At 53.1% G+C, this 10,524-nt stretch overlaps 2 protein-coding genes across 5 annotated transcripts; both read left to right on the top strand.

The window, feature by feature from the left end:
• The first annotated feature begins 2,068 nt into the window (after positions 1-2,068).
• On the top strand, positions 2,069-5,236 carry DPH2 (diphthamide biosynthesis 2). Of its 4 annotated transcripts, none has more exons than XM_036107550.2 (6): positions 2,069-2,438; positions 2,665-2,777; positions 3,066-3,289; positions 3,488-4,171; positions 4,252-4,428; positions 4,510-5,236. In XM_036107550.2, exons 1-6 carry the CDS (start codon positions 2,292-2,294, stop codon positions 4,632-4,634), a joined length of 1,470 nt encoding a protein of 489 aa, XP_035963443.1. In that variant the 5' UTR covers positions 2,069-2,291; the 3' UTR covers positions 4,635-5,236. The 4 variants fall into 4 exon arrangements, with proteins under 4 accessions (XP_035963443.1, XP_035963445.1, XP_035963444.1 ...); XM_036107551.2 differs by having other exon boundaries at positions 2,315-2,448; XM_036107552.2 differs by lacking the exon at positions 3,066-3,289 and having other exon boundaries at positions 2,307-2,438.
• Positions 5,237-7,165: 1,929 nt separating this feature from the next.
• Positions 7,166-10,508, top strand: ATP6V0B (ATPase H+ transporting V0 subunit b). Its single transcript, XM_036107554.2, has 8 exons — positions 7,166-7,348; positions 8,070-8,118; positions 8,350-8,433; positions 8,562-8,639; positions 8,847-8,916; positions 9,038-9,089; positions 9,306-9,496; positions 10,201-10,508. Exons 1-8 carry the CDS (start codon positions 7,282-7,284, stop codon positions 10,225-10,227), a joined length of 618 nt encoding a protein of 205 aa, XP_035963447.1. The 5' UTR covers positions 7,166-7,281; the 3' UTR covers positions 10,228-10,508.
• The last annotated feature ends 16 nt before the right edge of the window (positions 10,509-10,524 follow it).

Here is a 10,524-nt window from a genome sequence, read left to right as displayed (position 1 = left end):
GCTGATCTAGTCCATAGCCGCCATGTTAAGCTGGAAGAATGGGACCAGTGAGGGAAGGCTGCATGGAGGAACTTCCATTTCTTTCTTTCTTTTTTTTTTTTTAAGATTTTATGTATTTATTTGTCAGAGAGAGAGAGCGCACAAGCAGGGGGAACAGCAGGCAGAGGGAGAGGCAGGCTTCCCACTGAGCAAGGAGCCTGATGCGGGACTCAATCCCGGAACCCTGGGATCATGACCTGAGCAAAGGCAGACTCTTAACTGACTGAGCCACCCAGGTGTCCCAGAACTTTCATTTCTGATGGAAATGGAAGGTTTCCTAGATAGAGGACTTGGGGCCTTTGGCTGGAAGTGAGGTGGGGCAGGATCCAGCTTGGAGGGAAGAAATGGAGAGTGATTTTAAGTCCCAGGATAAGTTTCTTATGTGGGGTTATGGAGGCCAAACTTGCACATGGTTGAGGAAAGGTATAGAAAGTGGGGCTGAGCATGTGTGGGAGGAAGCGTGGCAGCCCCCAGAGGAAGAGGAATGCAGGACCTAGAGCTGTCTTCATACCCAGAGCTCCCCACCTCTGTGGTACCTGACCTGCTGTTGATAATCAGGGCTCAGTCAGGACCAGGGACAGCTCCTGGGTGGCTGTTGCTCTTCTCCCTTAGCAAGGTTCCCTCCCTTTCTGTCTCCTCAGCCATAGCTCCACAGATGCTGCCTCTTGGACACCCCAGCCTTCTCCTCAGTAAGATCTGAAGAGCAGGGCTCAGATCTCTCCGTTTCCATTCCTGAACTTTGTGTCTCCTTGGAGGTGATAGAGCTGGTTATTCCCACGTTTGTCTCACTCCTTCCCCTGTTATTTCCCCATCTTTGCACAAGAATGGAGGTACATCCCCGTTCATTCTCTTTTCATGCCAGCCAGCATCAGTCCCTGTTTCATATGCCATCCCAAGGCTCTTCTTCAGTCCCATTCTCACTTACTCTTGATTTCTCACTTCTCCTGAAGTATGCGGAGATGTTTCTTTTAGTCCTTTTCTCCTACTACATGGTATCCAAATGTCTTCTTCCCCATCCCCCATGATCAAATGTAGCATATATAAGCTAGGAAAATGAGGGAGCTAAAGCCTAGTTTCTAAAGTCAAATCTGGGTTTGTTATTGATTGTGCCACTGATTTGCTGTGTCTTACTAGGACCTCAGTGTCCTCACCCGTAAAATGGGACAATTATTTTTTTAAGTAATCTCTATACCCACTGTGGGGCTCAAACTCACAACCCTGAGATCAAGAGTCCCACGCTCTGCCAACTGAGCAAGCCAGGCGCTCTTGGGACAAGTCTTACTCCAAAAACTGTTAACGTTAAGAATGTAGTACCTGGTGAACAATAAGTGCTCAATATTTACGTGATTAACAGACTGCTGTGAGGATAACAGCGAATGCTTTCAGTATATATGATATGCAAAGGACTACTCTGTAAAGTTTTATATCTAAATCAATTTGATCCAACAATCCTGTTAGGAATGCTCTTGTTACAACCCCCACCTTTGCAGATGAAGAAACAGCCACAGAGAGGTTAAGTAGCAATGGCAGAGCACAATATCCAAACCCAGGCAGTTTGACACCTGAATTGAAAATTATGCAATGCTACCTCCTAGGTGATAGAGTGCAACGAAGTGCTTAACAGTGTACCACGATGGGAGCTGCTCAAACGAGTATCTTCAGGGCGTCGCTTTTTTTTTTTTTTAAGTTTATTTATTTACTCTCTACCCCTAACGTGGGGCTCCAACTCACAACGTTGCGATCAAGAGTCACATGCTCTCTTGACAGCCAGCCAGGCACGGGGGTTGGGGTGGGGGTGGGGGGTCACTTTTTCTGAGCGCGATTGGCGGGCTGAACCGGAAAACTAGCGGCTGGAGAAGAGGGCCAGGGGAACTACAACACCCACAAGGCTCCGCGCCTTCCTCTGAGGGACTCCCGATTGACTTGCGTTCTGAGGCAGATCATTGGCTCTCTGAGGGCGGCCTGGCGAGGATTGGAAGGCGGGAGCAGCGCTAGTTTAAGATTGGCAAAACTACTGCCAGCCCCGCCTCAAAAACCCGGAAGTAATCCCCCGCAGGCCTGTGTGTAGTGGTGTAGCAGAGAAACGCGAGTTTGGGTCCGTGGAGGGATGGTCCGAGGGCTGCGCATTGACTTCCCAGCCCCGCAGCTCTCACTAAGTGACTCTGACTTATTGAGGGCTGCTTTTGAGGACGCGGGGCCTGAGGCTGACCGAGGGAGGTTCCCGCTGCTTCCCGCCACCCAAGCGGTGCCTCATGGAGTCTACGTTCAGCAGCCCCGCTGAGGCAGCGCTGCAGCGAGAGGCGGGCGCCGCGGGGCTGCTCACTCCTCCGGAAGACCTGGACCGCGTCTACGAGTTGGAGCGAGTCGCTGGATTTGTCCGCGACCTGGGGTGTCGGCGGGTGAGGGCAGGTTAGGGAGGGGTGGCTCACTTCGGGATAGGTCGCCCAGAAGATCGGGATGTTGGGGTAATTTTGTGAGGATGGGGGGGTGGGGGTGGACGGGGGGAGTTGCTCCTCTGGGAGGAGGGGCTTTGAAGGTTAGATAGGGACTCCTGGAAGGTTTTCCTTGAAGAGGAAGAGGGTGGAGGAGAGAGGCTGTTCCTGACTCTGTGGCTTATACTTACAGGTGGCCTTGCAGTTCCCTGACCAGCTATTGGGAGATGCTGGGGCCGTGGCTGCACGACTGGAGGGGACCACAGGGTCGAAGATGTTCATTTTGGGAGACACGGCCTATGGAAGGTATGAATTTGAGCTGGAGGATTGGGGGCGGGGGTAGGGGGTGGGGAGTAGGTCTAGTGATCCAAGGTTCTTGGTGTTTTCCTTCTATGACAGTGTCTGCCCCCAGTGGCTGTGTTTTTCCTTGATGATGATGCCTCCTCTTCTGATACTTGCTCCTCGGAATGACAGTGTCTTCTTTTATAACATCATTTATTTCACTGACCACATTTCAGGCTTCACATTTCCCATGAAGGACAGCAACTCTTTTCCTGATGAGAACTCTTCTCACTAATGGTATCTCCCCTGCAGCTGCTGTGTGGATGTACTGGGTGCTGAGCAAGCTGGAGCTCAGGCCCTTGTACATTTTGGCCCTGCCTGCTTAAGCCCTCCAGCCCGCCCACTGCCTGTGGCCTTCGTCCTTGGTCAACGTTCTGTGCACTTGGAGCTCTGCGTCAAGGCCTTTGAGGCCCAGAACCCAGACCCCAAAGTGCCTGTGGTGCTGCTAAGTGAGCCGGGCTGTGCCCACGCCTTGGGTGAGGGTTTTTGCCTGGGCATGCAAGAAGGGTAGACCAACTATTTTGTGCCGTGATAGTCCCATTTCAGTACACTCCCATAGAGCTCTTGATATGGGCTTAATCCCAGTCTTTGCTTTTGGGTCATATTCAGTCTCCTGGGGTGAAGGGGTTCCTGCTTTGGTAGACCCCAACTCTGACATCACTTCCTTCTTCCAGAGGCCTTGGCCACTCTTCTGCGCCCGCAGTACCTGGACCTGCTTGTCTCCAGCCCAGCTCTTCCATTGCCAGTGGGCTCCTGTAGGCCGGAGCCTGAGCCCCTGGAGCGTTTTGGGCGCCGCTTCCCCCTGGCTCCAGGGAGGTGTCTGGAAGAATATGGTGCCTTCTATGTGGGGGGCTCTGGAGCCAGTGCTGACCTTGACCTTGACCCAGACCTGAGCCGGCTGCTCTTGGGCTGGGCACCAGGGCAGCCCTTCTTCACCTGCTGTCCGGATACAGGGCGGACTCAGGATGAAGGTGTCCGGGCTGGGCGGCTAAGGGCACGTAGACACTATCTGGTAGAGAGGGCCAGAGATGCCCGTGTGGTAGGGCTGTTGGCAGGGACACTGGGTGTGGCCCGACACCGTGAGGCCCTGGCACACTTGCGGAACCTGGCTCGGGCTGCAGGCAAGCGTAGCTATGTGTTGGCCCTGGGGCGGCCCACACCTCCCAAGCTCGCCAACTTCCCTGAGGTGGATGTCTTTGTGCTCTTGGCCTGCCCTCTTGGTGCTCTAGCTCCACAGCCTTCTGGTGGCTTCTTCCGGCCTGTATTGGCACCATGTGAGCTGGAAGCTGCCTGCAACCCCGCCTGGCCACCTTCAGGCCTGGCTCCCCACCTCACACATTACGCGGATTTATTGCCTGGTGAGTGCTGGGGTACTGCCTGAGCTGGAAACTCAGGGGCATGGAATTGGGCCAGTATGGATCCTCTTTCTCCCTCCTAGGCTCTCCCTTCCACGTGCCCCTCCCACCACCTGACTCGGAACTGTGGGACACCCCAGCTGTGTCACTTATTACTGGGGAACTCCGACCCCCACCTGCGTGGAAGCCCTCAGATGATCCTGGGTGTTTGGCCCTGACCTTGCGGCCCCAGCTAGAGCTGGCTGAGAGCAGCCCTGCAGGTAAGTGTGCCAAGTCTCTGCTCCCAGCTGAACTCTTTCCCCAGATTCAGCCCACTTGGCCTCAGTCCCCTCTCTCTGCAGCCTTGTTCCTTAGTTCCCGGAGCTGGCAGGGGCTGGAGCCCCGTCTGGGTCAGACACCGGTGACAGGAGCTGTGAGTGGAAGACGAGGGATTGCCATCGCCTACGAGGATGAGGGAAGCAGCTGATACCATGTGGGGCCAGAGACACAGATGGACTTAAGAATTGCTGCAAAAACCTCCCTGCATCAACCTCACTCCTCTGCTAGGATCCTTGAAGGAGCCTGGATGCAGGGAAGAGCAGACAGCCCCTCACTGAGGAAGGGAATCCTGCTCTGTCCCTGTCTTGGCCCTGGCACAAGGCTTAGCATATAGTGGCTTAATAAATACATGTTGGACTGATGGGACTTATTTGGGGCTTTCCTAAAGTCTTATGGGCCCATCTGGGGGCCCACAAGTTCCTGGCCAGTCCCAGTTTCTGATGTGCAGTTGAGGGTTTACCCTTGTCAAAGGTTCTAGATATAGACCAGGATTTCCCAACTTTGGTACTATTGACGTTTTGGGCCAGATAAATCTTTGCTGTGAGGAGCTGTTCTGTGCGCTGTAGTATGTTTAGCACTATCTCTGGCTTCTGCCCACTAGATGCCCCCAACATACCCCTCCCCATATTTTGGTGATAACCAAAAATGCCTCCAGACATTGACAAATGTCTCCTGTGGGGGCAAAGCTGCCCCTAGTTGAGAACCACTGGTCTACACCTGTGTTGTCCAATAAAGTAACCACTAGACATATATGGCTATTAAACATGAATTTAAATTAGTTAAAATTAAAAACTCAGTTTCTCAGGGTGCCTGGCTGGCTCAGCTAGAAAAGCGTGCAACTCTTGATCTCAGGGTCATGAGTTCAAACCTCATGATGGGTGTACAGATTACTAAAAAAGTAAACTTTAAAAATAAAAAATCAGTTTCTCAGTCACACTAGTCACATTTCAGTGGTCGTTTAGCCACATGAGAGGACAGTGCAGCTATAGGACATTTCCATTATTGCAGAAAGTTCTGTTGGACAGTGCTGGTCTATACTGATTCTAATTTTGTTTCTCAGGGAGATCACAGACACTTGAATAAACTACTTTTTCTCCTTCTGTTTCTTTATATTCATCAAACACTACAGGTCCTGAGTGCAGTTCTGAATTGTATTTAACTGGCTTCCTGTCCTCACAGTGTAGTTAGGAAGAGAGGCAGTTAAATAAGCAATTACAAGACAATGAAACTACTTTCTGTGAGGAGGGAAGCCCCTGGAGGCACTTCTTCATTACCAGGTTTGCAGAGAATCTTGGCCTACTGGCACTGTCCAAAGTGTTGAAGAAGCAGATAAACAGGGAGATGTGGTCCTTGATCTCGGGGGTGCCCAGTCTACTGGTAGAGGCAGATCTGTAAACTGACTGGCAGCAGACAAAATGGGCAGCAATTGTGTATTTTACAAATATATATGGAGCACCCACTGTATGCCAGGCACTGGGAATACAGTAAGCTCAACAGAAACCCTTTCATGGTGCTTACGTTCTTACGGGGGCTGGGGGAAGAGATGGACAAAATAAGATACTTAGTATGCCAAATGGTGATAAGTAAGTACTATGGAGGACTATAAAGCTGGGAAGGAGTGTAAAGGACAGTGGATTGCGATATTAAACAAGATGATTAGGGAAGGCCTTTTGAAGGTGAGCAAAGACAAAGGAAGTTATGGAGTGAGCCACATGGATAAGTAGAAGCAGAGGGAACAAATGCAAGGGTGTTGTAGTGGGGGTATGGCTGGTATGTCCAGGGAATAGCAAGGAGGCTAGTGCAGTTAGTGGGGGAGTATTAGATGAGATCAGGTAAGGGGGCATGGGAAGCTGTATCGGGAGAAGCCTAGTATAGTAGTAGGCCATTATTAGGACTGTGATGTTTATTGAGTGAAATGGCGTTTTATTTTGTTTTTATTAAAGATTTTATTTATTTGAGAGAGCACAAGCAGGGGGAGTGGCAGAGGGAGAGGGAGAAGCAGGCTCCCACTGAGCAGGGAGCCTGATGCAGGGCTCTATCCTAGGACCCCAGGATTATGACCTGAGCCAAGGCAGATGCTTAACTGACTGAGCCACCCAGGCATCCCTGAAATGGTATTTTAAACCAAAGAGTGACATGATGGTAAGCTTCATAAGTATCACCAGGACAGCAGGGGAGCCCAGAGCAGGCTCATCACCCTGCCTCTGGGTTAGGGAAGGCTTCCTGGAAGAGTGCTTTCTGGGGACCAATAGGTGTTAGCTGGGCAAGGGGATGAACACGAAGAAGCTTGCTTCAGGCAGAAGGAACAGCATGAGCAAAGTTAGGAAGAGCAAGACACCCCCGCTGAACTGGAGAGGACAGCAAGGGAAAAGGCCCATGGAATCAGCACTGGCTTGGAAGCTAAGCTAGGGAGGCCCGCGAGGAGACCCCGGTGTAAAGAAGCAGGGCTGGTGAGCCCAAGTGGTGCTGACTGTCAGGGCTCAGGAGGAGCGGTTTGGAGAGACGTGGGAGTAACCGGCCGGAGGTCGAGGTACTAAGGACGCCGGAGCCTCTTCCGAAGCGAGGGACTACAACAACCACAATCCTCAGTGCTTGCAGTGCCGGCGTTCCCAAAGTTCTGGACCGGCAGCGGCGCCGCGCAGGGCCGGGCGTGGGGTCACGTGGTGCCGGCGCGTCACGTGGGTGAGTCAGGTGACGCTGCGGGGCGGGTGGACAGACTGCGGGGCGGACGGTGGACGCAGGGACGCGGGTTTAGCTGTGGCCCCACGGACCCGAGCCCCGCCGTCGTTGCCGCCATGACGGGGCTAGCGCTGCTCTACTCCGGGGTCTTCGTGGCCTTTTGGGCCTGCATGCTCGTCGTGGGTGAGGCCGGGCCCTGGCGGGCGGGGCCAGCATCCGGGCCCTGCTGGCGGGGCTGGAGCCCAGCGGGAGAAGTGGGGTCCCAGGAATGCTAGGCCCCAGCGTGGGCTCTGTGCCCGAGGCTCCAGGACTTGCCTCACGCCTGTCGGGGCTTCTGACCCTGACAGAGGAGACCCGGATCTCCAGCCCCTTGAGGAGGGGCGCGGACGGGGGGAGGTGGGGGCCGCGAGAGCAGCCCCGGTAGCTGTCACTACCGGCCCCTGCCTCCGTCTCACTGCTGCGATCCCTCGCTTGCTCCAGAGGGGCCTGCTTGGGTCACGAGCCGGCTGTTGCAGTTCCTCTTTTCCCGGTCGTTTTGCCCTCCCCCCACCCAGAGCTTGTTGGGTAAACAGCGGCTCGGATCGGGCTGGTGGGATCCGGTGCCCTCTCCCTTTCTCCGGGGTATTCACGCCTACAAGTAGCTGGTCGTGGAGGGTCTTGGTCTGGGAGGTGGTGTCATTGGGGGAAGATAGATTACTGAGGGAGTGGCAGAAAATGGAGGCCTGAACTGAGGAGTCTGAATAGATAGCCGTGCTTTCACACGGAGGCCAGCCTGACGAGTCTCCCTTGACTTACCTGTAGGCAGACCTTTGGGGACGTGGCAGCTGGACAGCAATTTCTTGTCTAAGTTGGGAAGTTTCTCTCTCGAGAGCCGCCTCTAACCCTTTTTTCCCCACTCCTGCAGGAATCTGCTACACCATTTTTGACTTGGGTTTCCGCTTCGATGTGGCATGGTAAGGGCCTGCAGAGAGAGGACTCCTCTAGAGGCTTCTTTGCAGCTTTTCTTCACTGACCTAAGCCCCTACTCCACCCCATCCCCAGGTGTCTGGGATATGGACCTTTGGGACATATGATGTATTTTATCTCAGCATCCAGGACTGGTGGGCTTGGAGGGTTGGGGGATGGATTTTGTGCTCACTTCTCCACCAAGGCTGAAATTGCTTTCCTCCCTGTTTCCACACCAGGTTCCTGACTGAGACTTCCCCCTTCATGTGGTCAAACTTGGGCATTGGTCTAGCTATCTCCCTGTCTGTGGTTGGGGCAGCATGGTGAGTATTGGGGTGGTGGGACTGGGGGGAGGGGTGAGTCATAGCAGGTGGTGTCACTGGGTCCTTAGTCATCCTGGGGGCAGTGACAAACTTGGGCTCTGCTCATCGGTTTTTTATCCTTCCACCAGGGGCATCTATATTACTGGCTCTTCTATCATTGGGGGAGGGGTGAAGGCCCCCAGGATCAAGACCAAGAACCTGGTCAGGTAAATGTAGGGCTTTTGGAGGGTTGTCAGAACCACCTGCATTGGGAGCTCCCTGTTTGTTTGACCTGACATGCTGCTTCTGACCAGCCTCCTGGTGGGGTGGGAGATGTCAGTGGGGGAAATGTTGGCTGGGAACTCTCTGGGGGAGGAAGGTTGGTTTCTTTCTAATCCTTTTCTCCTCTCTACCCCCATGCTCACCACTACCAGCATCATCTTCTGTGAGGCTGTGGCCATCTATGGCATCATCATGGCAATTGTAATTAGTAACATGGCTGAGGTATGGAGAACCAGGGTGGGGTGGGCATCTACGCCAGTGTGTTCTATACAGTGTTTAGTGATACTGGAGGAGGGGGAGTGGCATAAGGGGTGGTTTCTGATTACTTCTCTGCCTCCCGCAGCCTTTCAGTGCCACTGACCCCCAGGCCATTGGGCATCGAAACTACCATGCAGGTAGGTGGATGTGTGAAGGAAAAAAGCTGGGGCTTCATGTCTGCTTCCCCACTTTCATGCCCTGGCTTAGACTCATTATTTCAATATTCACTCCCTTTGTTCGGCCTGCTTTGCAGAGTTGGGAGTGGTGATAAGCCCCAATAGTCCATTTGGGCCCTTGTCCTCCTCTCCCCTTGTGCCTGGCTTGGCCTCAGTACTCTTTTTCCGTCCCCTAAGGCTACTCCATGTTTGGAGCTGGCCTCACAGTGGGCCTGTCTAACCTCTTCTGTGGAGTCTGCGTGGGCATCGTGGGCAGTGGAGCCGCCCTGGCTGATGCACAGAACCCCAGCCTCTTTGTAAAGATTCTCATCGTGGAGATCTTTGGCAGTGCCATTGGCCTCTTCGGCGTCATTGTTGCAATCCTTCAGGTGATGAATCCCCTGGGAGCCTGTGTCCTTGTCTCCAACCCAGCTTCACTCTCTTTCCAGAGGAGCCACGGTGTCCCCTTCTCCATCTGTAACCATAGAACCCTTGAGCAGCTCCCACCACTTTATTCCCATTTTTTGGTTTTCCTCTTCTGAAGCTTTCCAGCGTGGTATCATTGACTAGTGTAATGTGTATTTCCCTGCTCCTTTGTGTCTATAGGGCTTTCGTTGAGGCTTTCTATTATTTTTTGTCTTTGTTTGTTTGTAGTCTAGCCTGGATTGGGATCTTGTCTGTGTGTCAGTCTGTCTTGGTGTGTTTGACTATGTGTCTCAAGGCCTGTGTGTATCTGTGCTCTCAGTAGGACAGTGTGTCTGAATTGTGTGCATCTTGTCTTAGAACGTGTAAGTGTTGCTAAGGATCAGCCTGATGGTCTGAATGTGACTGAGTGCTTAGCTGGGTTGATTCTTGGTAACTGGTCCTGTCCATATGCCACTTCTCCATCTCTGTCCCACAGCCTAACTCTCTGGTTATCTGACTGTCCCTGTTTATCTGTGTTTGTCACAGCATGTCCATCTTGGTCCAGTCATCCATCTGTTGTGGTCTCTCCATCCCACCATGGGTTTGCTAGAACTGACCTTATGTCATTTGTCACTGTCTTATCTATTCCTCTCTCACTGCCTGATTTCTCCTTGTTCTTCTTTTGCAGACCTCCAGAGTGAAGATGGGTGACTAGATGATCTGTTTGGGTGGGGCCGTGTCCCACTCTTATTTATTTGTGGTTTTCCCAGGACAGCTGGAGCTGTCACCCTTGGCCTTGCAGGGGGCTTGGTGTTCAGGGCCCTCCCTGCACTTGCTTCTTGCTGTCCATCAGCTTGGAGGCACTGCCTGGCTGGAGTCTCAGTGTGGGGAGTGGGTCGCCGATGACCGTGTGCAGCTGTGCACCTGTGTCCCACCTCTACCCCCCAACCCATCTTCCCAGTGTTTGTGAAATAAACGTGGTTTTTGTCTGGGTCAGTGCTGCTTCTCTCGC

This window comes from Halichoerus grypus, chromosome 5 (assembly GCF_964656455.1).
Source record: "Halichoerus grypus chromosome 5, mHalGry1.hap1.1, whole genome shotgun sequence".
In the NCBI taxonomy this organism is placed as follows: domain Eukaryota; kingdom Metazoa; phylum Chordata; class Mammalia; order Carnivora; family Phocidae; genus Halichoerus; species Halichoerus grypus.
Note: the sequence above shows the minus strand (reverse complement) of the source record. Positions and strands in the feature narration are given on the sequence as shown.

Coding starts and splice junctions, on each gene's coding strand:
- DPH2 (XM_036107550.2), top strand. CDS start 2,292: ATGGAGTCTACGTTCAGCAGCCCCGCTGAGGCAGCGCTGCAGCGAGAG. Junction 2,778..3,065: donor GGAGACACGGCCTATGGAAG/GTATGAATTTGA, acceptor TCTCCCCTGCAG/CTGCTGTGTGGATGTACTGG. Junction 4,172..4,251: donor TTACGCGGATTTATTGCCTG/GTGAGTGCTGGG, acceptor TCTCCCTCCTAG/GCTCTCCCTTCCACGTGCCC.
- ATP6V0B (XM_036107554.2), top strand. CDS start 7,282: ATGACGGGGCTAGCGCTGCTCTACTCCGGGGTCTTCGTGGCCTTTTGG. Junction 8,119..8,349: donor TTCCGCTTCGATGTGGCATG/GTAAGGGCCTGC, acceptor TTTCCACACCAG/GTTCCTGACTGAGACTTCCC. Junction 8,434..8,561: donor TCTGTGGTTGGGGCAGCATG/GTGAGTATTGGG, acceptor TCCTTCCACCAG/GGGCATCTATATTACTGGCT.